The 27,722-nt window shown below is 42.6% G+C and overlaps 1 protein-coding gene across 1 annotated transcript in view; it reads left to right on the top strand.

Annotated features, from left to right (window-relative positions):
- The window catches only part of LOC145990271 (uncharacterized), an 89,111-nt gene that overhangs the window by 11,153 nt on the left and 50,236 nt on the right, over positions 1-27,722 (top strand). Inside the window, exon 2 of the mRNA XM_083125990.1 lies at positions 9,728-12,243. Within this exon, the coding sequence (XP_082982116.1) occupies positions 9,734-12,243 (2,510 nt within the window). The 5' untranslated portion in view covers positions 9,728-9,733. The remainder of the gene's footprint in view (positions 1-9,727; positions 12,244-27,722) is intronic.

The raw sequence follows: 27,722 nt of genomic DNA, 5'->3' as shown, positions 1-27,722 counted from the left end.
TTCACTGTTTCACTAGACTCGACAAGTTTCACAATTAAAATCAAAGTAATCACTTTATGATGTGTTTACAGTTGTACAGTCAAAGACAGTAAAAATCGGGACACCTAGATCATAAAAGGTACATATCCCTGCAATGCATCATGTGTGCTGTTTAGTTTAACAACGATGAATGAACTTGAATTGCAAGTTTTCTTCTTTCAAATCCACTTTATGCACAGATAAGCTAATCGGGACCAGACGTAGAGTTTAAAGCGGGAACCGAATCACTATGTGCCTCCACTGGGTAGCGAACTGGATGATCTCTTGATTTCAAGGCGAACAGCAACTTTTCAATAGCAAGTTCGGCCATCGCCGTAGACTTAGGCACTGCAGGAAAGTGAGTATTTCAGGATAAAGGTGTCCAATTTTTACTTCCTGGGACTGTACATATATTGTGGGCTGGAACTTATTAAAAAGTGATTTATGAACAAGTATTGTTTGTTTGATTGGATTAGGTTATTTCACGTCGCTTTTCTGCCACTTTTGACTAATCGAGGGGATAAGAATGAGTGATGATATGATGAAATTGATGAAGGGACACTCACAAAGAATACTCATGGCCATCTGGGATTCGAACCCAGGACCCTAGGCGTCGTAGCGCGCTTTGCGGACACTGAAGTGGATATCCGGGACTCGAACCCGGTGGCGAGATTAAAGGTCGACTACATAACACGTTTGACTACCGAGCCAAGTAAATGATGAAGACTGGGTGAATCAAGTCCAAACTGCTCACGAAGCGTAACGACAATAATGTCGTGTTGAAAGCGAAAAGACAATGACATTTTTTTTTTTAATCCAGACAGAAATATTTTTCCTGGTATACAAATTAGGTTCAACGTCCTCTTGGGTAAGGAAGAAGCGCCTCTGAAAAAGAATGCAAGTAGCATGTTAGCAACCGTCCTTTTTTGCAAGCTGGCTTCTCCGTCGAATTCTGTAAAGCGGAGACTTCGGTCAGGTGACCTTCAGCGCGATGACCCCTCGGAGGAGAGCGATGCCGTTTGGTCACCAGCTAGCCCATTACGTCCACACCTTGCTATGGAGCCGCTGATTGATTTACGTCAAGACGGGAAAAACAAGTGCCTGCCTCGCTTGCTGTTCAACTGTTATGTCGACGAAACGCTAAAATATGAAGCTTGAGTAAAAAAAAAAAGAGGGAGGGGAAGGAACGTAAAGACACCGAGAGAGAAGCAAGGATCGAAAAACCACAAGGCAGCGAAACCAGCTCACCCATACAAATGGCAGCGAAAGCAACCCATACGTTTTGTTTGAATTTGACGGACGGGCGTCGTAAACAGCGTGCGTGGATGAATTAGTGTGGCTCGCCTGTCCGGCAGGGACCCCTCCATACTTCTTCGCTCACTTGAACAAGTCGAATGGGGCAACCATTATTTCTCCGCTACGTTACGTTCTTCCCCCCCCCCTCTTTCTCCAACACACACACACAACTCCCACTATATCATCGCAACGTCACACCTCTCGCCCCCCTTTACAAGTACGAACATGCTGACGCACACGCATATACATGCAACGGATCCATTTTTTATGTTATATGTACGGATTATGCTCTGCATGTCCTTCGTATCGAAGGCAGAAGCCTTCTATGTTGCAAACCTTCAAGAATGTACGAGTATGTGACTCTATGTATTACTTGCTTTCCTTGCTTCACATTGCTTTTAGGAAATTGTTGAAAGGAGGGTTAAAATGAGTTGGGTCGGAGAAGAGATCAAAAACGACAAGGGGGAGGGATGAAAATCAGAAGAAAAAGCTATAGTGAAAGCGGGAGGGAGATAGGAAAAGTAAAGCGAGAAAATATAGAAAGATAAAGGGAGATGAAATGTCTAAAAAGAGAAAGATAAAAGTAAAGAAACGAAAATGGAGAAAGAGAAAAGTAAAGAAATACAGAAAATCTAGAAAAAAAAGACAAAGACAAATGTAAAGAAAGAAACGTCTACAAAGAGAAAGAGAACAGTAAAGAAGGAAAGGAAAATGTAGATATGTAAATATCTGGAAAAAAAGAAAGATGGAAAGAGAAAAGTAAAGATGGATAGGGAAAGAAAAGTAAAGAAAGGAAAATGGAGAAAGAGAAAGTAAGGAAAGAAACATCTAGAAAGAGAAAGAGAAAAGTAACAGAATTAAAGGAAAATGTAGAAAGAGAAAAAGTAAAGAAAAAGAAAATTTAGAAAGAGAAAAATACAGGAAAGAAAGGAAAATGTAGAAATAAAAGTAAAGAAAAATCAAATGTAGAAAGTGAAAAGTAATGGATAGAAAGGAAAATGTAGAAAGATAAAAGTAAAGAAAAAGAAAATGTAGAAAGAGAGAAGTAATGGATAGAAAGGAAAATGTAGAAAGAGAAAAAGTAATGAAAAAGAAAATGTAAAAAGAGAAAAGTAATAGAAAGAAAGGAAAATGTAGAAAGAGAAAAAGTTAAGAAAAAGAAAATGTAGAAAGACGGAAAAGGAAAAGAAATTTAAAGAAAGATAAGCATAGAAAGGGAAAAAGGAGGATAAGAGAAAAGTAAAGAAATATCTAGAAAGAGGAGGAAAAATTAAAGGGCTGCTTCGAAGAGTGGAAAACACGTTTAGACCGGTGCATTGCATCAAATGGATAGTAGGCCTACTTTGAAGGAGATTAAATTTGTAACATCTAAAAATAAATACACAATATTTTATTACAAAATTCCGGTTTCTTTTGGCGCGTGAGTGAGAGAGAAAAGACAGAGAGAAAGTGTGAGAGAGGGAGAAGTTTTAAAGCTACTCCGGAGATAAGGAAGGTAACAAAGGAAGGAAGTTCAAAAGAAATAGAAGAATGCGAAAGAGGGAGGGAAAGTAAATGAGAAATCGAGATTGAAAATTTGGAGATGTAAAACATAGCTCCCACTTAGCTGAATAGTCAGCGCTCTTGCCTTTTGTGCCCAGGTTCTGTCATCGGTAGGAACTCTCAAAATTGCTGTGTTGACCCAGCATCGTGATAGTCGATGGGCTAAATGCGCTGAAGAAGCATCACAGCCCTTGGCGGGCTATGGCCCTCAAAAGGCTGTTGCTCCACGGAGCAGAAAAAAATGCAAATAAAAGAAAAAAAACAAAGAATTTGCATGTTTTCCATATTCCACAGTGGGTCAAGTTAACCCCTCCGATCATCCCTTGTAGATGAAAATCACGTCGCTTCTTCCTTCTGCTCTGAAGGTTGCACTACAGACATTTCTGTAGTATTTTTAAGACCCCAGATGGCAGCACCAGCGCGAAGGAAGCGAATAGTATATTATATCAGACCATAGTAATTATATAGTTCGCAATTATCAACAAAAATTACAATCCTAATGCCTTATGCATTCAGTGATCGATAAATGACTGAGGAGTTATTTTGATTAAGTGTTCTACAGTGGAATTAACACTTCTCTACACTTAATTCACCTTCAAGTAATCTATATTCGTGATGGGATCGTGGCTGTTATTAAGTTGTTTTTTTAGACATCTGCGGGCAACTAATTGCGTATTTTGACGGAAAAACAGTTAAACGTGTAATTTTGGTTTCCTTGAACCTGGGTCCCAGGTTCGATTCCCAGCCTGAGCATGGGTATTCTTTCATCAATTTAAGTTAATCTTGGCGATTAGTCAAAAGTGGCAGAAAAGCGAAGTTAAATAAACTAAATCAATCAATCAGTCCTTGAAATGATCGTGTCTGCTCTCTGTTGAAGCAAATTATATACATACATATACATGCATACATATACTCTATGTTATCAGAAGTATCCGGACACTCACCTGAAAATAAAGTACAAGTTTGAGCAACCCTCCATCGGGAACACTGGCAGTCAATACGGTGTTGGCCCACCCTTAGCCTTGATGACAGCGTTCACTCTCACAGGCATACTTTCAATCAGGTGCCGGAAGGTTTCCTGAGAAATGGCAGCCCATTCCTCGCAGAGCGCCAAAATGAGAAGAGGTATTGATGTGGATCGGTGTGGTCTAGCAAGAAGTCGGTATTCCAAAACATCCCAGAGATGTTCTATGGGATTCAAATCAGGACTCTGCGCAGGCCAGTCCATTAGTGGGACGTTGTTGTCGTCAAACCACTCCCCCACGAGCCCTGCAGTATGGACGGGTGCTCGGTCGTGTTGAAACACACAATGGTCATCCCCGAACTGATCTTCGACGGTAGGCAGCATGAAAGCTGTTAAAATGTCAACGTAAGTTTGTGCCGTGACATTGCCATATAAAGCAACAAGGGGGTCAAGCCCCCTCCAGAAGAAACATGACCACACTGTAACTCCGCCACCTACGAATTTCACTGTCGACGCTATACAGGCTGGTAGATGTCGTTCACCAGGCATTCGCCACTTCCACACCCTACCATCGGATCGCCACATTGTGTACTGTGATTCATCACTCCACAGAACGGTTTTCCACTGTTCTATGGTCCAGTTTCGATGCTCCTTGCACCACACGAGGCGGCGTTTGGCATTTGTCTGTGTGATGTTTGACTTATGGGCAGCTGCTCCGCCATGGAAACCAAGTTGCCTCACCTTGCGCCAAACAGTAATGGTGCTTGGAGTAGATCCTGATACAGTTCGGAATTCCTGTGTGATGGTGGCGATGGATGATTGACGATAATGCTGTACGACCCTCCTCAACACTCGATGGTCTCTGGAGGTCAACATGGGAGGTTGGCCTGCACGCTTTTGAGTTGTACACATCCCTTCACTATAACATTGGAAACAGTGGACAGAGGGATGTTTAGGAGGGTGGAAATCTCACACACAGACTTCCTGCACAAGTGGCACCCAAGCAACTGACCACGTTGAAAGTCTGTGAGTTCCTCAAACCATCTCATACTGCTGTCTCACACTGTCTGCAGACTACTGAGTTCGCTGACTGTGTGTTCCATGCGGTAGATGGCAGTACTGTGTCGCCCTCTATGATAAACCCACGTTTCGCGGTGTGTCCGGATACTTTTGATCACATAGAGTGTATATATATATAAATAATCCATTTTAAGTGAAATGTGATATCCCGTTTCGCCTAATCCCATTTCAGCTAAACAAGTTGGAAGGGAAATATTGCAAGTGAGGCAAATTTACGTTGATCAACGAAAATACCAAACAATTCGGAGCATGTGCTTATGTTAATTACGAAAAGTCACAAGAGCCAAATAGTCATTTGTTGCTCCTAAAAAGAAGCATTGTCACACAATCCAAAAGCCGGGAGAGTTCTTTTGTCGTATTTTCTATAATGTATTCTACAGTGCAATTAAGAGATTATAATGAATAGATATGTGTACACAAAGTATAAATATACACCTAACCTACCCTAACATAGCCTCTAACCGAACCTAACCTGACCAGTCCTTTTTCTATTTGAATGAACGCAACAAAACAAGAGTACGTATCTTCCTGTTGAGTTGAGAGACCCTTAAATTTTCCTCATTTGAAATATTTGCCTTTCAACCAGTTTAGGCGAAATGGGATTTGGCGACAGGGAATATCCCGTTTCGCCTAAAATGGCAGCCAGATTACAAATCAAATTATATTGTGTTGATAAGCAATTAGGCGAGATGGGACTACACATGGGTGGCAACCTATTTAGACAGACTAGGTGTGATTTTCCGTCAATAGAGATCATTTTAGATGTCGCGGAACTAGGTGTTTCCCTGCTTACAATCGGGAGTGAGTTTTCGTTTTCGCTGAAACTCTGCGGGTCAGCCTCGCTTTCTCTCCAGAAGAGCGTAGACGTCCGTGATGTTTGATTGTCATTCCGAAGGGCCCTTGATCGATCGTGTCTCCTTCTGGTGGTCGCAGTAGCGTACCACTACAGAGATGCCATTACGCAGTGTTACGACCGTGAGAAATGTGTGTGCTCCCCCCTTCCTGGGGGCTCTCCTTCCACAATGCCAGCGCCTCGGCGCGGCGCAGAAAGGAACTACCTGCTCCAAGTAGAGCTGGGAACAGACTCGTGCAATCAGGTGGAAAAAAAAAAAAGAATCATGGATAAACTCAAATCTCGGACATTCTGATGCAGGAACTGGGATAGCATCTTTAACATGTTCCGTCCATCTTCATCGTCGCGATTATCCACATACCCATAGCTCGTTCTCAAATTTTTCCCAACGCTGCCGTAAAATGTTTAAAAAAACCAAAACAAGTTGGTCATTTTGGGGCTAAACTCACCTTCCAGTTGTCTAGTCGTGAAATGAATAGTACCGGAGCGCTTTACAAACTTCATCACAATGGCATGATTAACGTAATACGTTAATCTACGCAATATGGTGTCGCACTTGTTAACACGATGTATATCATCATCATTGTCATATGTAACTAGTTACACAAAGTTAACGTATAACATTGTAGTCACCGGCAATGAAAATGGTATACTTAGATCCTGAAATGCTGGTTTCTCTTCGATGTGTTATGTGTGTTGCACAACTCCATTGCAATGAGCAAGCTTCAATACCAATTTTTCAATAGCAAATTCTGCTATAGCTGTAGAGTTATATGTTATGCAGTGAAGCCAGTATTTCAGGAGCTATTGCTGGTAACCAGTGTTTGGAAAGTTACTTTTGAAAAGGTATCTGAGTTACAGTTACTCGCTTAAAAAAGTAACAGAGTTAGATGTACTTTCTGTTGGATATTTTCTTGCAAACAAATTACACAAATCGGGAGATTTGTTGCTCAGAAAGAATGTGACAGAGAGAAATACATTTGTTGTACAATTTCAAGTGTTTCTGAACCAGAAAATAATAATGTAGTGGACTATAATTGTGTGTTAGCAATGAAGGTGAAAAGAACATTTTAAACTTACCCCTTCAGTTCTCTCTGAGACGATTACATGAATAAGTGATGGCTAGGGTCGTCCTCGTTCGTTGGTTTGCCACATGAGTATTGTAATTCACTAATCACTGTCGTGTCAGTATCAATGGTGTTTATTATTATTATTATTATTGCATCCAAAGTAAAGATCTGTCACATCTGTCATTTCAGGAAATTGGATTCTCATTTTCATCTGAAACGAATAGCACTTTCAAAATATATTCTTTTTTGACAATTTCCAGAGATGCTGAATAATCGTAAATAAGCAAATTCTAACCGGAAAGATTTTTACTTCCCTTTTTAAATTATCAGGAATTTCGATAAATTAAATCCCGTAGAAATTTAAGTGTTGTAAAGTAACTGTAAAAGTAGGTGTTGAAACGTTATTTCTATTGGAGATAAGTAACTCAGTTACAGTTACCTATTTTCATAAGTAATTACAGTTACATGTCCTCAAAATAAGTAACTGTTACTTGTAACTAGTTACTTTCAAACACTGCTGGTAAATGTTCCTGCCTCAGCTGATAGATTATAAACTTCCAGGAAGACGAACTTTGAGCTAGGGTCGAATGCACGAATGCAGTGCGGTAAGATAATTTCGTTTCAAGTGTCTCCAAATGTAATAATTATCTTATTGTTATTCAACAAAGTAGTCATCGGGCTACGTTAGATTTTTCTTAGATAAACACGCAACAAATTAATTATAGGAAATTTAAAATCCAAATATTTACTTTCAATTCTTGAGAAGGGCCACTGCTTATTACTGTATGTAAGGGGAAGATTTCACAGGTCCAAACCCTCCCAAACAGGTTCAAACATTTTTCACCGATAGTGCGTGTGTGTGTGTGTAGTGTGTGCAGTGTGATTGCAAATTATGGCACTATAAGACAACTCCGTTATTAGTGCATATAGCTAAACACTTAAGTGCTTGAATTTTCGACATAGAGGCAGTAGATATAAATTTGCACCCCAAAAATACTAAATTTCATCCAAAAATAATATCGATAACAGGTTTGTGTAGGAGGACACACTTGTGCATAAAACCTTCCACTAGGTACTATCAAACACTGCAGATGCAACGGTATCATAGTCAGCTATTAAATGTGTGAATTGTACTAGTATTTGAAGCAAATAGCTAATATCGTTCCCAAATACAGAAGAAGGGGGTTTCTAAGTGTGTTAGCACTCTTATAGTTTATCATTGTACACTATGTCCCAGAAGTTCCCGTACCCCTGCTTGCATGTATCCTGTTGCGACCGTGTTGAAAATTGCCTGGCATTCGATGCTTGGGAATAATTTCGTTTCCGTGTTTGGCATCCCTGCTCTGAAGGTTACATGGAACTGCTCGCATTCGTATGTCAGTTGTTTCTCCATGGCTGGAGTGAGCTGACACAGTTACAGTGCTGGAGGACGGCTAATGACGTGTGGATGCACCAACGACAACGCACGGGGAAAACGATGCACTGTAACGTAACGTAAAGTTCGGAAGTATGTTATAATGTGAATAAGTAGATATGTTATAATAAATAAATATGTCATATATATATGTGTGTGTATATATATCAGTAGCGTATACTGGGTTCAAAACTTGGGCTATCTCATCATATTATAGTATTCGAATGGACAAATATTTGCGAGGGGCAGCCTTTTTCGATCATCATTGGAAAGTGATGTTCTTGGCCCAGATGGGAATTTCTCTGTCATAAAAGCAACGCTTTTACCCATTCCTCTAATAGTTTCGCTCCAAAATTCCCCATTGCTGGGAAGATGCCACGCTGGTAACAAAGAGTTCGCAACACTAATGGAGCGAAACTATTAGAGGAAAGGGTAAAAGCGTTGCTTTTATGACAGAAATTCCCATCTGGGCCAAGAACATCACTTTCCAATGATGACCGAAAAAGGCTGCCCCTCGCAAATTATTGTAACAACTTGTAAGAAATAAGTGTGCCAACTACTGAAATGACATCATCTTCTTATTGAAATGAACAATTTTATGCACATTTTTCGACCGATTTTTTCTTCTCTTCTTAGCCTGGGCTTCGCAGGTAGCCTAGATAGCCTGGAATATACGCCTCTGATATATATATATATATATATATATATATATATATATATATATATATATATATATATATATATATTGTTGTAAGCCCGTTTTACCTGGGCTCTGAGGTCACAGGGAAGTTTCATTTAAACATTTAGGTAGAGCTTAATAATGTCTGTTGGCTAAACCTGCTCCGTAGGAGGGTAGGGATATGGAAAGTTGGTGTAAAAGGTTATTCACGCTTGTTCATACCTGGTAGATGTGTGTGATGTCTTGTCCTAATGCTTCTCGCAGACCGAATCGTGACAGTTCCAAGGTTCTATCCAGCGATCCTTAGTTCACCAAGCCAAGCGATCCCTTGCGCCTTCTAGCATGCTAGGCAGCGGTAACTCCGTGTTCCATCGTCGTAGTTCGCAGTGTAACGTGTTGTGAAGTAATCGGACTAGTTATCCATGTAGCGTCGATGAGTGTCAAAATCAAAAGAGAGCGAGCTCCGGGTAGGAGCTTGCTTTTATCATTCTCGGCGTCGAAAGGTTGTTAAACCTTTCAAACGCGGTAGATCCTGTTTAGATCCACGCGTTTGCCTTTCTAGTTCCTTGTTTTACGGAAGTTACAAGTTAGCGCATTCTTGGGATCACTCGCTGGTCGGACAAGTTCAGGAAATAAACAAGAGTGAATATTAACATGACGAGGTTTTCTCGGTTTAATGGTCTCCATATCTCTACAATATATATATATATGCGTGTAAGGGGACTTCTTGGACATCCTTTAGAATACAATATTCTGTGTTTGTTCAACTGGTGTGACTGTTGTTTCATGTTGTTGTTTTTTTTCTTTGCAGTTGGCCATGGAAACGGACGATGACGACAACCACATCTGCCTCAAGTGTCGAATGACGATCACAGGCCTGGACAACTACGTCCGCCACAAGAAAGCCGGATGCAAGAAGGAGAAGACGGTTTCGGCTCCCTCCAAGCCAGAGAAGCAGGAGACCGACGAGGACAGGGAGAGCGACGCCACCAACTCCTACTTCCCCGTCAGCTCGCTCATCGACGCCGAGGAAGGTTCTTTCCCGATCGGCGACGTAATCCCGACGTCCTCCGATGCAAATCTCCAAGCCGACCACTTCTTCTCGTCGCTGGAACTCCAGAGCAGCTCTAAGACGACGGTCGCTTCCGCAAAGCCGAAGATGCAAAGTCACGTGATAATGACTCGCAGGGCGTCCGCTGCTTTGGCGAGGAAGTCGGTTTCCGAGTCCGAGTTTCATCCCGACCAGAGCGATCTCTTCTCCAAGGCTTCGACGGGGATGTCCTTCAAGAAGGAACTCGCCATAGACAGCGAGTTTGAATCCGACGATTCCGAAGCTGATCCTCACAAACCGCCCGGTTGTTACACCGGGGGGAAGTGGAGGCCAGGACTACGGTCGCCTCCGCCTTGGCGATCTCCTGTTGTTGAGGACGACATGGGGCACTTTCCTCCTCCTAGCCACACGAGCGGCAAGTGGTTGTCCGAGAGGCTCGACTGCGACGAGGACTGCGACGCGGGTGGTAGTCAGCATCCCCACCCGGGTTACACTGGCGGAAAGTGGAAGCCATCGTCCATTGCCAACTTGGGATTGGAGGACCTCGAGTATATCTCCAGCCAGCACGGCGATTCCTGGGACGAGGACTGCGGCGACGGTGCGCCACCTCCTGGGCACACGAGCGGAAAGTGGCTCCCCGGGAAGGACAGGAGCTTCCGTAAGCTCACTGACGAGTCTAAATACTTCTGCAAACAGTGCAATCGTCGCTTGACTAGCAGATCATCTTACGAGAAGCACATCCTGTCCGAATTCCACTTCAAGAGAACCCTGAAGCAAGACCAGTGCACCGAGGTTCACGAGGAAGAGCCGGTGAGACGTGGCAAACGGATCGTGAAGAGAACTGCCGCGTTTCTCGAAAGCGACCTCTGGAAAAAGAAGAAGAAGCAGGAAGTTTCGGATGTATTCGACCCGAGCCCAGTTAAACGTCGACGAAGAAAGATGCACATTCGTTGCGCCGTCTGCAACGCCAAGGTGCACTCGCATCTCTTCGGGAAGCATTTGGTCTCGCACTACCACTGCAGGAAGGCCAAGTACCATCCGGAAGCATCCAGGCTGATCCTCTCCAACATCCACCAGGTGGTGCGGCAGTCGCCGTTCCAGTGCAGCATATGCAAGTTCTACTGCAACACACCCGGCACGTTCAAGCGTCACTGGATTTCAGCGGAGCACATCAAGAATGATTCCCTGGTGCAGGGGGTCTACTGGTGCTCTCTGTGCAGGTTCCAGTGCGACGGAACCAGGAGCATGGAGAGGCACCTGAGCAGCCGAGCGCACCAGGAAGTGGTCTCCGTGATCAACAGATCAGTACCGGTCCTCATCAGGAAGCGGAAGGTGATACGCTGCGACGTGTGTTCCGTAGACTTTCAGTACAACTTCCAACTCAGGAGACACAAGGAGAAGAGTCACGGCGTGAAATCAGACGATCCTATCAAGTTCTCCTGCTCGGCGTGCACCTTCTTCTGCTTCTCAGGCCGGTCGCTGCAGAGGCACGTGAAGATGGCCCACAAGGGGATGGACGTGAAGACCATGTACTACTGCAGCACGTGCCTCAAGCGTTTCGAGACCGGTAAAGATGCGATGAAGCACAGGCGGACCAAGGAGCACAGGTACGCGGCCAAGATGTCTCGAGGAGAGGCCACGCAGAGGACCTGCCTCCACTGCGAACAGAAACTTGCGAACGCGTTGGAGCTGAAGCAGCATCTACAAGAGCATCACTCTGGCTTCTCCCACAAGTGCTCCCGTTGCGGCATGGCCTTCTCACTCCCTCAGGAGCTATCCAGGCACGTGCGAGAGAACGCCTGCATCCCGAGCGTGTCCACTGGCCAGTACTGCTGCTTGCAGTGTCCCTACAAGACTGACTCCAAGGTGGAGTATCTCTTCCACGAGGCTCTGCACCGGGGCGCCGTCCTGATGTCATCGACCCGTGCCACGGACCCAACCACAGATGACGGAGTCGAGAAGGTGATGACCCTCGCACCCAGGTACCAGTGCCCCGTGTGCAAGAACTACCTCTGCAAGGCGAACCTGAAGCCGCATCTCTGCATCCACACCGGAGAGCGGCCGTACGTCTGCGACATCTGCCACAAGAGCTTCCCCAAGCTATCCTCCCTGTCCACGCACAGAAAGTGCTCCCATCTAGAACTGTGGAGGTTCCGGTGCAACGAGTGTGGCTTCGCGACCGGCAAAAAGGCGGCTTTGCAGCGACACAAGCTTCGACACACACCTCGGGAGAAGACCTTCTTGTGCGCCACATGTGGGAAGAGCTTTTACGACAAGTAAGTCTCTTTTTTTTTTGTATCTCCAACCTAGTAAATCCGAATTTCAAAATGTAACCTTATGTCGAAAAACGAAATAAGTAAATTAAAACCGTGACTGCTATGCTATAATGACACCACACTTGGACACAGTGCGAGCTATAGGAATCTCTTTCCCCTATCTTTCAACCACGATGTTTACCCTGATGTTATGGGGGCACTGCCTCCCTTTTGGCACATTGTTGCCAACCATGTTTATGCACATTAATCTAAGATTGATTGATTTCCGTTTGGCTTTTCTGCCACAATCGGCTAATCGCAAAGATGAGGATGGATGGTGATAATATTAAATTGATGAAAGGACAATCACAAACATACATGGATAGCACACAATTCAAGTCTCACAGAAGATTATACAGGTTGTGAGTGCAGACGCCAGAGTCTCTTTGTTTGGTCCACAAAATGTAGTCCAGGGTTTACTGGGTGTAACAGACGTTGACTTTCTGGTATCTTCAGAAAGGTCATTCCATACACCTCTAATCTATGATCCGGAACGTCTTTAGTTGTTCCAAATAATATAGCGAGTCTTGCAGTAATATTTACATACACACCCACATTTAGATTTGGCAACCAAAGAGAAACTATGCGCTTCGTAGGCCCTTAACATACTTTAAAACCATTGAGCTTTCCTCACCACCATGAGTTACTCACTCGACACTGCTTCACGTCAGAGCTACAGGTATGTTGACGGATCTCATCATCAGTTAGGTTATAAAGAGTGTTCAGGAACACTGATGTTCGGATGTTTTATTTATTTATCCGCCATACGAAAAATCCTTCATCCTGACTACCAGGATATGCAGCATGTCTTGTCTCGGTACCATCCTCATAAATCAATTGGAATCAGGGGTGGATCCAGGGCCGAGTTTCGGAATGGGAAGGTTGAGGTCGGACATATCTTTTAATTTTTTTTAGCACAGTTAATAACAAGATGGAAGTGGTGTGCTTAATTAATATAAAGCAAGAATTCACAATTACATGTTATGTCTCTCAGAAGAAAATGTGCAAGCTAATTATATAATTTGAGGGCCTTCATTGAAAAACACACACACACAGGCTAAAGAAGAAAGTCTAATGTCGTCTTCTTGTCCTTTGAAAACCTCTGTATTATATTGTCAACACTTGGAATCATATCAAAATGAATGTTCAGTAGATCCAGTCCTGTGATACGTCGGAGGGTGGAACAGCTCCTCTCAGCTGTGGCAGGGAGTTTAGCCAACAGTCAAAGAAGATGGTGTATTCACGACAAGAAGATATCATCTCATTTTTCCACTGCTTGCAGAGCTGCCTTGGGTAGGGAGAGTTCCTTTTCTGATCATTTGCTCGGTACTTCAAAGTCTTCACTTACATCAGTGATGATCTCGGGAGAGGAGAAGGGGGGCGATTGCTCCTGGTAGAAAATATTTGAATCTCGAACTATGAAAGTCAAAATATTTCTTATGAAGGTATATAAAACATTCCTGGCAACTCAAGTACACTGAACCTGAACTAGCCTCTGGAATTGGCACTTGAATTCAAGTTGTTCGATGTTGTGGTCACTGTTCCTCTCTTGGATGTCCTCTCACTTTACCCTTCCCGCTCCCTTCTCTACCCCGCGCAACCTTTCATGGCGCATGTATGAATGGATGGACTCGAAATGTCTCTCTTCTGCGTAGAACATCATGGAAATTAAATTATTTGCAACGTAACGGGGCTCTGGCGTCTGGAGATACTGTATTACAGTCCTCTGTGGGGTTCTAAGATTTATTGCACGTGGTTATTGTAACAATTGTCACATACTGTATTAGCGTGCAGAGGAATGTCATTTGGTCATCAGTTCATTATTATTCATCACTGCATCTATTCGGAAAGTTGGAAAATGTACATTTATGCAGCGTCTGTGCCTGTTCGTCCATCCGTCTACCCCATACGGTCTTTCATCTTCAACATACCAGCTGGCTCGTTGGCCGCTGAAATTACTTGACTTCCCATGTCTCTACCGAAGTTCCCGGGCTCGAGTCCCGGCTTGGGCGTTCTTTATGATTGTCCCTTCATCAAGTTTATCTAATCACGACTTAACTCATCGTCGCGATAAGCTAAAAAACTGAAGAAAAGCGACGGTAAGTTACAAGAATACAAACACAAATCTTACACATACAGTACACTCTAAAGAAACTGAGTTGCCACACTTCAACAGGGCACTCCTTCGGGTGTTATTGCGGATATGGGTTTGGTTAGCACTATGTATACACCAAATGCCAAATAGCGAGTACCTTAACACTTGATTAGGTGTTGGGTTACTCCAATTTTGGTGGCAACACATTTGCATATCTTTTAGACGCAGGGTGCGAAACCCTGGGGAGGATTTCCCCCAACCAACAATCTTTGCATGAAAAATCCCCCCCACCAAACATTTCCGGGGGGAGAGTTTTTGTTAGAACACACAAAAGATAGCCAATTACTTTTAATTTCCAATATACTGTACTAAGAATTATATCGAAAACGCACACAAATTAGTGTAGTTGTGAGTGTTCAATGCTTTTTTCTCTCTGAAGAGATCATTAACAAATATACATCAATACGCACAATAAAAGTAAAAAAAGAATGCAAGAAAATTATAACTATGAAATCTAATTGATTCATATTAACATAAAGCACAAACTAAACAAGGACTTGCACATAATAAAACCACTTCAACTATTTCATAATTTAACATCTTTAACCGGTTATTAAAGGAATTAGTTAGCTGCTTTGCAATATCTGATATGTATAAAAGTAACAAATTAATTTCCATTTTGTAATTAATAATAATAATAATAATATATTTTTAATTGAGTAATTTATTTTTACTTTTAATAACATTACAAATATGTATATAGTATAATTTACGGTGTATCGAAAGTTCCCCTCAGCGAAATATCCGCTCACACTTCCAAGAACCATTAATGACCGTCCCCCACCCTAAAAAAATCAAATATTCATGTATTATATTTATTTAATATTTGATTCCCATCACACTTTTTCCAGGCTGTGGACTGGCTAAATAATTGAAATATCTTCCAACTATTTAGGCGTGTTTAAAATCTGTTTATAAAGACTTCGTCATTATTTTCTTTGCTAAAAAGCTTTGTCATATCATCGGTTTATCGAATTTACTGCAGCTTTTGTAAGAATGATATCGCTCTGAGACAAGATTTAATGTTGCCTGTTTCTTCGTACCTCTTTACTGTGTTCTCGATTCTTGCATCCAGCTTTGGTATGCAGTTTTCCTTCTCTTTCGCTCAAAATTTAACTGTGATCTCATGTACACGAACCCTGAATTTTCCGCTTCTTTCTTCAAGCAAAGAACCACGTCTCGCGCGAGGCTTGCCCTTAGTTGTTGCAAAAATCTTCATTGTGCACCACACAAAAGTCACACCTGAAATGAAATGAAATAAATAGTTGGTGGGCGAAGCTGAGCGCAAATTTCGCAACATTCCATTTGAGCGAAATTTTCACAGCGCATTTTTCATACAATCATAATTTACCCATATGTTTTTGGGAGGAGGGGGGTTTGAAGATTAGGAACTTTCTCTCCCCCCACCAGTTTTCAACGATTTCGCACCCTGTTTTAAAATGTAACAGTAGGTGTACAGTCACGAGCAAAAGTGCTCTGGAACTAGCTTCACGAAATTCTTCCAAGACACCCTGTCCTCTATTTTGTTTTCCATGAGCTGCTTGCCCCCGTATGAAGTGACGGAGAAAGTAGCCCATGCGCTGGCGCACCTATAATTTTGGTTTCAATCAATCGACCAAATGAAGGTTGACAATTCCAAGGTATAATCATCACCCTCCCCATCCCCCAGACTCAAACCCGGTTTGACCGTACGCACACCACCGCTCGGAACACCATAGACAGATGGAGTAGTTGAGCTGAGCTTAAGCCAAACGTGCAGCGATTGTCCCCAAACGAACAACGCAGCTGAAGACCCCGATCCTTCATCTCATCCCGAGCGAAGAACCAGTTTGATAACAAGAGGACCTTTTTTTTTCGGTCTTCGTTTAATTTGTTTCACGGCGTCCTGCCACATTTGAATTTCAAAATCACCGCAGGTACAAAAACGCAGAAGAAGCTCTCTCTAATGAGCGAAAATTACACGCTTAATGCCTACCACCCCGAGGAATCTGTTGGACGGTATTCGCATACTGGCGCTACTGCACTGGTACTAAAATATGATGAGCTGATGACGCGCGTTGATGGGTGAGCGGGTTAGAATTTACACCCGTAGGTCATGGAAATAGATTTCACAGTAAAAGGCCTTTCTGGGCGCGTAACTACCACTGTAAAGTGTAGTGTAAAATAACAATACTCAGTTTGTGCATCTAAACACTCCTTATGGTGTCAATGGTGTCAATTGGGTGTTGTGCACGCAATGGTAAAGTTAATATTAGACGACCTGCCCATTACCAGTTGTTATGATTGGATCAAGGCATTTGATGATTTTGTTGGATTCATTGTTTTGGTCTTTTAAGTCCACTTTATGCACAGTAAGGCTAATCGGGACTGGACCTAAAGTTTAAAGTGGGATCCGAAGTGCCTCCACCGGGAATGGAACCCGGGACCCCTTGATTACAAGGCGACGACGCTTCCACTGCGCCATCGGGGAACCCTTGATGATTTTGTATCTTTTCCGAAATAAAAGGTTGAAAGATTGCTGGAATATATAAAAATGTGTACCATGTAATAATTGGTTAAATAATGAAACTTGTTTGCGCATTTTTCGTCATTTCCGAGGTAAATTTAGTCAATTTTCAAATCCTTTTGCTCATTTTAAATAGTTTTGTGGAAGGCAATGCTATTTGTTGTTATATGTTCAGATTCTATTTGTTATTGAATATTTCTGCTTGCTAATGCTTCTCCACAAATGAGTAAACATTTCCATGAAACGAAGTAGACGTATAGCAATAGCTCCTACCCCTAGTTTTCAAGTTTTGTCAAGTGAAATTTTTCTCTTCGTGACTGCGAATTAAATGTAGGAGGCACTGCTTGTTTTCAGTCTGTCAGTATGGAAGCAATACCAATAGGTATCAAGTCTGAGATGATTTTATGAACAAAGTTATAGCTTGGTGGCATATAATCTTGGTTCGCAACACTGGCAGTCCAGAATTTTATCCTTAGACCCAGACGACATGTATTTAAGTAGTGACCATACAAAAGTTTTCATGCTACAAGCGATGAAAGGCTTGAATAACTTCGTAACACACTACGTTGCCGAATCCCTTTTGTGAAAACGTCAACCATGCGTTGCATGCCAATTTTCAATAATGTTATGGACCGTTCTTATGACCTGCGATTATCAAAGATTTGCATTATACACGAGAGAGAGAGAGAGAGAGAATTATGTCAACTCTCTCAGGTACAAATCACCGCCCCCATCGGATCGAATTTATCTCCAAAAATGCGCCCTGTTTTGAAGACAATCTTACAAGAAGGGTCACGAAAATTCTATAAATTATTCCCTCGCTATACGTGCCTGCTGATTAAGTTGCATACGTCAAAGGATACGGAAAAAAGTTGTGGCTCCAAAATTGACGAATGGGAGAGTGCCACGTATCAAAACGCGGACCCGAAAGAAGACGAATCAATGAGGGCCTTGCGTGATGCAAGGAGTGGTTTGGCGATTCTTCCTTTTGTGAGAATAACTGTTAAAGAGAAGGAGATACGAGGACAGGAAATAACGAAGAACAAGAGAAATCGTGAATCAAGAGCGTTAGGAATTTATATATGCGGGCTGAGACGTTTTAATAAGTCACTTCGGATGTATGGGTGCAGCAAACGTCGGCTATCTTTTATGGGTCTGGGGACGAGACGGTTTTTCTTGGGTGATTTCCTCCAACCGCGAGAAAAAGGGAGGTTATCTGTTAGACTTATGGCTCCTCTCGTTGTTTTTACCGAAGGGGAAGAAACAGTTTCAATTGCGGGAGCTCAAATTCGCAGGACAAATGGAGACCCGATTCCTACAAGAACTGTGACATGCGAGGTTGACAGACTGGAGGATACAGTGTTTCTCATTGGATAAACCGAGTCATGCATTTAGAACAATGTCATGCGAAAAGCATCTATAGTTGACTATTTTGGATGAGTTAAAATGTTTGGCCATTTTGTGCCCTTCAAAGTAAGGGACCTGCACACAAAGTTGTTAAGGGTCCAGGAACATATCTAAGTTCTAATGGGTTCTATTGGGTTCCGCTGCAGGACCGGAATCTTTTTTCTCGCACAATTTAAATTCGGTCCAAGTTGCGTATTGTTTCATCGATAAAGGTTCCTGGACCGTATTTGAATTGATCCTGAAAAAGGTTCCTGGACCGTATATAAATTGAGCCTGAAAAAAGGTTCTGGACCGAATTTATATTTAGCCGGAAAAAATATTTCTGGACCGTATTAAATTCATCCGGAAAAAATGTTCCTGGACACTATTTAAATTCATCCGAAAAAAAAGGTTCCTGGACCGAATTTAAAAAAACTTTGCAGATAAAAAGGTTCTTTACGGTCCAGAACCCAATTACGCTTGCTGATTTTCCCTCCTGGACCGGAATTGAATTTATTTAAAATTCCTGGACCTTTAACAACCCTGCCTGCACAGGACATAGACATTACATTAAAACGGTAAGAAAACACAAGAAAGTTCCTCACACACAGGGTATGAGGCCCGCTAGTTTCAAAAAGCTGATAACGTTTTTTTAAAACACTGTCATCGTTCTCCATGGATGATAAACAATTGGGAAGTTTATCTGAGGAAAGTAAAATCACTACATTTAATAGGAATATTCCGAACACTTAAAATAACATTGCAGACTGCCGACCCTCGTGGCGGAGTGGTTCTGGTTCGAATCCCGGCCTGGGCATGGGTGTTCTTTGTGAATGTCCCTTCATCAATTTCATCATATCATCACTCATCCTCACCTTCGCGATTAGCCCAAAGCGGCAGAAAGGCGAAGTGCTGCAAGTGGCCATGGGTGAGACAGCTGTGTCCAATACGAAGCCGAGTTAGAGACTACTTCTGGACTGGAAGAACGTCACGCACAACATTCTGCAATTATTCCACTCATTTCGATCCGATTTCGAGCCTTTTCGATTCATTTTTCATCTTTTATGTAGTGAAATCCAGTAAGGAGGGTGTAATTGAAAGGTAGTTGAGGCCGAATTTCCCCCTCTGGTTGTTAATTGTTGACACTTGGGGAGGATATTATACGTATAGGGCCGAGTTAAATGCAAATGAGCCAAGGCAATGTTTAGACAGAAGACAAATGTGTATCAGAAATGTGCACCGCTAGCATTAAGGCGAAGAGTGCCAGTCTCGCACAATGTGTTCATTTATGTCAATATCGTCGGAATGGGCACTGCTACTAAAAGGAAACCCGATTCTACAAGAGAGTATACATTTCTCCCCATGTTGCAAGTGGAAGCGATTTTTCAAGTTGATTATTAAGCTGGACACGATGTTTGAAAAATATGATAAATAAGAATTTTCAGATCCCCATGCATTCCTTATGGAGAAGAAAAACGAAACTACTTCAAGATACGGCAAATTCGAGTTTTTCTCGCGACAAATCAAATCTTCAACGTGTCCTCTTTCTGTTCTTGTGTATTTCTACGCTATCGGAAGCGTGGTTTTCGCAAGAGAACAAGTAAAATAATACTCCCATATGCGTAATGCTAAGTTTCCTCCTCGTACTACAACCATCCAGCGCAGACCTCTCTTTCTACTGCTCGTCGCAGCTGAAGGTTGGTGGGAAGGAGCAGTATAAGGACCTCGAGTCTGGCTGGACACAGACGGTTCCTCCTGCGCTTAATGTACCTTCCCACGAGCTTAGTAATTAAGAAATTAAGAAGACCTTTGGTACCTGGGGCAGAATTTCTGTGTCTGCCTTCTATGCATCCGTACCGAAGCAAGTCTGGTCTGCGAAATTTCAAAGTTATCGTGGTGGTCTAATCTGTAGGTCATCTGGCTGCCACGCGGGAAACCCAGGTTCTATTCCCGGGGTGGATGATTTAAGGCTAGAAAGTTTCCAGCATCTAGTCTCCAATCGGTACCTGGGGGATTAAGGCGGCCGGAGCGTGGTGCTGATCACCTCCACATCTTCCCATGTGCCTTCACGGCTCGTCGCAATGTGCGGAGGGAGAGGAGACGGGGGATCATGAGCAGTCAGTATAGCACTGCAGCTTGCCAAATTCCTGGGCATGCCGCTATAGGCTACGGTGCTCCCAAAGAGTTCCCCTGCACGATTCCAGTCTATCTTATTTACCTTTGAGATGTGCAAACCGATCTGCCATCTTCTGGTGAACATCCGAACCTAACCAATAAACTTGAATATAGTAAGGATATTGCACCTTTATTGAGACAAATGCGCTTATATGTTTTCAAATGTGCTTTGCGCAACCCCTTCCCCTCAAGAAATTAATTCTCCATTCTCCACTTCCGTTTGACTAGCGCGATTAATCAGCACAAAATCTTGTGCAAATGCTGCGGTGAGGGTAAAATGTAGTTATGAGACAATGCCCAAGAGATCTTTACTTACGGGAGGGTTGCAGAAAGTATCAGGGAGGGGGTGCGAAAAGAGGGAGGGGGGGTCCTGGTTGACACAAATCATGTTCTTAGCGGCAGGTTGTCGCCGCAGCGCGGCCGGGCGAACAGGTGCTGCGGGCTCCAACCAGACGTCTGGTCACTCGCACAGGGAATAAACCGACCCGGTCCCATCAGTCACGTGACCGCGAGCCTCCACTAAATCCTGCAAAGGCCCTGTCAGGCGACAATGGGAACGACTGGCTCGGTTAGCCGAGAATGGGAAAACTTGGTTTTATCCGTGAAATATGACGCTTCATATAAAACAGGCGGGAGGAAAGATTATCCCGGTAGCGGACCCCTCAGAAGTCACTATTACCACCAGGCCCGAATGCCTCCCACCAACTTGCGCGTGCTACAGTCGTAATGGTTTACCGTATGGCAGTTTCAGACGTCTTTGTATTCTGCCGACGTCTGTAGGAACGAGGAAAACCGCATCACCGTTAAAGGTGAAATTGTTGACTTCGCAGCCTTCCAGGTGGACCGGTGGTTAACGCTTCCACCCTTGGTGCAAGAAGTCTCAGGTTCGGTTACCGGTAAAGACTTTGGAAGGGTAGTATAAGAAGTAGACGACTCTGATCCACAGGGGCAGGTAGGAAACGCGATGACTCTATCCAGAGCAACTGTAGCACTGGGACGAGACTTTGAAAGAGTGGAGGATTTATAAAATTTGGGCGCCTAGGCTATCCTTGTTTTGGGGCCTGCCAACATTATCATCATCATCATCACCGTTATTATTAACAGTTTTGTTACCATGGTACTTCTCATGATTTCAACCGTCTCTTGACTTTCAATTGATGGCATTCTAAATGTTGCTATTCGTTTCTTCTAGAAACAATTGTTTAATTTCGAGCATTGTTGTGTGACCTCGCCCGGCTTCCTTTGCAGCTTGCCATACAGATTTGCACCCCGGTTAAAATACAGGGTAATTCAAAATGAATGGTGCAACTTTACACAGTTATTATGAGGTTACTATTTATGATAGAAAATCAGACAAAGCATCAATATAAAGAAAAACTGTGGAAGTTTTATTCCCACTTAGCGGGGTTATTCTGCTTAGTCGATGCTCCACCAGGATCGCCAGTGTCGCAAAATTGCTAGTGACCAGTAGAAGGCGTGTTGTGTGTTGGAGCTATCGAAAACTGATGCCATCACAATGGTGCAAAGACATTTCCGCATGCGTTTCGGTAGTAACGCATATGTTTCACCCTTCCGAAAGATTTCCCAAAGTTACAACTGCGAATTGTTAGTGCCTTCGAAACCGTTGACAACAACTTGCTGTCTCGTGCATAGCAAGTACTTGATTATCGTTTGGATCTTTTCAGCGTTACACGTGGTTTCCATGCTAAATCTTTATAATGTGAGTCATGTGAGTAAAACTTCCAGAGTTGATCTTTATATTGATGCTTTGTCTGATTTTCTATCATAAATAGTAACGTCATAATAACTGTGTAAAATTGTTTTGAATTACCCTGTACAGTACAGTTATGATGTAACAAGTTATTTAAGCGCTAGAAATTCCTCCCTCCTACAGTGCGTTCATGTTGGCTCAGGGCCGAGTTAGCGCATGTCTGCAGTACGGCGAGGCATGGCGCAGATGCCGGTATTTTCTCCCCGTAACGTTCCGCTTCATTTTACGCACATACCTTTAGCATACAGACAATTATATTTATATTGCATAGGCTAACGCCTACTAACCTGTGTTATAAGAGTTGTTCAAAGTGGTGGCCAACTGCTTTCACCCATTTCCAGCATCTTACTATATTCCAAAAGACAAAAACAACTTTTGTCTCTGTCGGTAAATTTCGCTTACTGAAGTTGTCTCTCTCACTCGAGTCTCGTCTTCAATAAATCCTGCTTACTGGATTTATTTTATTTTATTTTTCTTAATTAGCATCGCTTATGTGCCACTTTTGGCCAGGCCGGGATTTGAACAGGTCCCGGGTTCCAGTGAAGGAACCAGACGTTACATTTAGGAGGGGTGAGTTTCACCGAGAATCAATTCTAACATATGTTTTTGAGTCTGATGTATGCACAGATAGATTACATCGGAATCAATTCTAACCTGTGTTTTTAAGTCTGATTTCTGCACAGATAGGTTACACAAGGAATCAATTCTAACCTATGTTTTTAAGTCTGATTTCTGCACAGTTAGGTTACACCGGGAATCAATTCTAACCTATGTTTTTAAGTCTGATTTATGCACAGACAGGTTACACCTGGAATCAATTGAAACCTATGTTTTTAAGTCTGATTTATGCACAGATAGGTTACACCGGGAATCAATTCAAACCTATGTTTTTAAGTCTGATTTATGCACAGATAGGTTACACCGGGAATCAATTCTAACCTATGTTTTTAAGTCTGATTTCTGCACAGATAGGTTACACCGGGAATCAAATCTAACCTATGTTTTTAAGTCTGATTTTTGGACAGATAGGTTACACCGGGAATCAATTCTAACCTATGTTTTTAAGTCTGATTTCTGCACAGATAGGTTACACCGGGAATCAAATCTAACCTATGTTTTTAAGTCTGATTTTTGGACAGATAGGTTACACCGGGAATCAATTCAAACCTATGTTTTTAAGTCTGATTTATGCACAGATAGGTTACACCGGGAATCAATTCTAACCTATGTTTTTAAGTCTGATTTCTGCACAGATAGGTTACACCGGGAATCAATTCTAACCTATGTTTTTAAGTCTGATTTCTGCACAGATAGGTTACACCGGGAATCAATTGAAACCTATGTTTTTAAGTCTGATTTTTGGACAGATAGGTTACACCGGGAATCAATTCTAACCTATAGTTACACTGTTTTATATAAACAATATATCATGTTGTAAAGAAGAACCAAGCTGACTTTCAGAGATTAGAGAAATGTTTTGCAAAAATAGGGATCATAACAATTATTCTCTCAAGAGGTCTCTTGTGTGATCTCCTTTTGAGGCATATGCAAGAGGTTCGGATCCAAATTTAAACTGTAGGTCCATTTCCGATTAGCCTATCATGAGCATGAAGTGGACCTAAATCTAGCTTTAAAAAATATTCTCGAGTCTTTGGTGATAAAAGACAGAACATTAGAGTCTTCCATAATATTAGGCATAATAATATGGTCAAAGACAACTGTTGGGAGGGGCCATGGTCCCTAGGCCACCCCTGTGAATCCACGCTGCCGGGTTAGAACTCGAGACTTCTGCCGAGTAAAGTATTTCGGCTTCCACGAAGGATCCAGTACACACGTGCAGAACCACCGCAACGTTCAGTGGTTGAATGGTTCGAAATGCAGAAAGCTCCTCCATCTTGCTTTTCTTATGACGATAGTGTTTCCGACGAAGACTCGCTCTGTATGTCAACTTAGTACGACGGGATATTAGTTATCATTCAAGCATGTCCCGTCTGGTTCTTGCCTCCGCGTTTGAGAGGGAGAGCATGCCAGATTGCCTTTTGTCTTTTCCTCGTGCTGCCTATATGTATGACAAAGAATGACCACAATCTGACGATTTAAACCCTAGCGGAGGCGAAGTAGCCGACGAACTGGATGGTCACCTTTGAGGACCTCGCCGAGATGTTTCGCAAGTGAGGGGGATGCATTCTTGCGCACGATCTTCACTTTTCTTCATTGGCAAGAATTTCAAATAAAAAGGCTGTCCCGGTTCGTTTTGAGTGAAAACATTAAGTTTGATTTAAAGGGCAAAAAAACAAAGTTGCTTCCAAACAAACTAGTTTCTGAATAACAATAACAGTAATAATAAAAAAGTTGCGTGTTCCAAATGTATGATTAACGATGCCTAGAAGAATCTCGCCTTCAAATGTTTTCTATTTTCTTTGTTTGTTTTTTTCATTTGCAACAACACAATGCATTGATTGTCAGCTTTGATCATGTTATCACATCTGTCCACTCTTTGCGCTGACCATCTGCTCTCGATTTACAATCAAAAGGCTTTTAAAGCACATGCATAATAATGCCTCAAGGATAGCTTTGTCGCCTTTTCATCAAGGAATCGTGGTTCGAGGCTTTATGACTCTGTTTCGATCAGACTGTCTCTTTGGTTTTGGGTCAGTTAAAGGCATTTCTTTATTTCCAGCCATTTTCAGTTTCTGATATACGATATTTATTTCATTCCAGATACGAGCCCATATCATACAGTGCTATAGGCAATGATACACATAAATGTTATAACACAAAGTTCGTACAATAAGAAAACGAGACACCAAAAGCATACAATAAGAAGAGCAAGTTGCCGAAAGAGACTGCATGATAAATACAGAAACTAAGTTTCAGAAAAAAAATATATATATACATAGTAGGAATTGTCTGCGCCCTGCGCCTTTTTAGTGCATATTTGCATGCATCTTTTGGCTATTTTTAGTGCATATAAATCCGGCCCCTAGTAATCAGAAACTTGCGCTTCTTTACAGGCCCTTCGCACCTTAATCACTTTCTTGCCACCCGCACTTGTACACTTCATAGTACCGGGATTCCAACTCTATTATCACACGAGTCTTAACGCACTTCTGTAACGTATTTCGATTTCAGTTCTAATTCCAATGGTCTTTATTCTTGGGCGAAGTTCAGCAAATGCTTATGTACCACCTAACGGTATAGCATTTCTTCACACATTTGTCTCTCTAAAAATCTTGGCGGCCACTCTCTATATAAGTGCCTAAAGAATACTGTCCTTGTCTTGAAAAACATTTCCAAAAACTGTAGGTTTTGGTGGATCACGTGTCCCCCTGGCGCAATCGTCCGGCTCTGTCTTGACTAACACCGTGGGAACAGCATCACCATGGCATTCCCTAGTTCTCCAGTTTCTGCCACATGTTCCCGAAATTAGTTCGACTCGCGATGGGTACAAGCGTGGGTGGCAAGAAAGTGCCAGTTTGATTAAGGTGCGAAGGGCCTGTAAAGAGGCGCAAGTTTCTGATTGCACGTGTATTTACAAGTGTGTCCTTTTTGTGAAAGTATACTGAGGTCATATTTTATTAATTAAATATCTAAAAATCCATAACTTGTCTCCGTCACGTAGAAGAGGTAGAAATTAGGAAACTGATCATTGGTAAGTGCAACGGGTCAGCAAGACCAGGTGCAGTTAGGTCAAGTCCGAGGCTTATAAATTTCCCTAAGTTCCCTGGCCGATCCTGGAACCAACCATTAAACCTTCAAATCTGTTGTAATCTCGAAGATGAGGATGAATGATGATGAGATGAGATGGATGAAGGGACAATGAAAAGCATCATGGACGACACAACACAAGCCTCACAGAGGATTGTACTGGATGTAAGCTCAGACGCCCGAACCTCGGTAGTCTGCAAAATGCATTCCAGGGTGCACTACGTGGAAGGGATCTTGATATTTGGGTGTCTTCGGAAAGGGTAACCCCTTGTAACCAAATAGTCTTAGAATATGAGTCAATAATACACGACTATATCAATTTAGCAACACACAAAAAGTTGATATTCCGGCATTCTTGGAATGTGAGTCAATAATATATGAGTATATTAATTGAGCAACACACAAATTTGATATCGCAACAGAGTCTACGAATGTGAGTGAGTAATATAAGAATATATCAATTTAACAATGCAATAAAGTTGATACTCGAGTCCTTGAATGTATGCCATTAAGAACTTTTGCCACGTAATTTCCAGTTGTGTAATTTTACATTTGCCGATGAAGTGTGCTGCAACTTGTGATGCAATCTAAGGTTCATTGTTGGTTACAATGAAGTCGAGATCGTTCGTACAACCCCCAATACTTTTGTGACGTCAAGATAATATTGTATTAGAGAAATCCACAAAATAACACAAGCAATACACATAAGCATGTTTTGAAACAGGTGTAACTTCGGAATTGGAAACGTCGGCGTGATTCTTGACAAGCGGAGACAAAGAGGAGGAGGAGAAGCATACGTCAAGATCAACGCATACGGGTATAATCTATACGAGATCGAAGCTTTCGAATGCACGGAGGCCGGTGTGTTCGTGGAAGCCTCACATGCAGAAGGTGTAGTGGGCTGCGAGACAAGAAGTCCATAAATTAACCGAGAGACGCAGGGACACCTCCCCGAAAATGCACGAATGGCGAAAGACAAGGGGGGGACTTAATTAAGTTTGTGCCGCCGAATAAGAAGGAGGAAAAAAATGTGGAGTGCAACGCATGAGTTATGGAGGCAATGTATTGAAGCTTGTGATTGGTGATTGGTGGAAAGCTAATTTCCGTGGAAAGAAAGGATGAGGCACAGAAAGGTTATCGCGTGTGTGTTTCAGATTCTCCAGTAATTGCTTCAGCGCCTTTCTGTGCGACTTGGATCTCCTTGACAGCTTCAGTTGACGATTTCTTGGTGTGAATACGTTGGCTAGATCTCCCTGCCATAACAGCGTCAATTGACGATCCCTCGGTATGGAAACGTTGGCTAGATCTACCTCCCTTGACCGTGTCAATGGACAGTTCCTCGGTTGGCTAGATCTACCTCCTCTTGACCGTGTCAATTGACAGTACATTGGTTCGAATACGTTGACTAGATCTACCCCCTCCCTTGACCATGTTAATTGACAGTCCCTCGGTACGAATACGTTGGCTATATCTACCTCACTTGACCGTGTCAATTGACAGTCACTCGGTTGGCTAGATTTACCTCCATCCCTTGACCGTGTCAATTGACGATCCCTCAGTACGAATGTGTTGGCTAGATCTCTCCCCCTTGGCCGCATGAATTAATGATACCTCGGTTGGCTAGATCTACCTCCCTTGACCGTGTCAATTGACAGTCCCTCGGTTGGCTAAATCTACTCTAACTCCCCTTAACGTGTCAATTGACAGTCCCTCGGTTGGCTAGACTTCTATCGGGAGGA

Source organism: Lepisma saccharinum, chromosome 1 (assembly GCF_977018435.1).
Source record: "Lepisma saccharinum chromosome 1, izLepSacc3.1, whole genome shotgun sequence".
Classification (NCBI taxonomy): Eukaryota; Metazoa; Arthropoda; class Insecta; order Zygentoma; family Lepismatidae; genus Lepisma; species Lepisma saccharinum.
The sequence above is the reverse complement of the archived record's forward strand: the minus strand, read 5'-3'. Positions and strand labels throughout refer to the sequence as shown.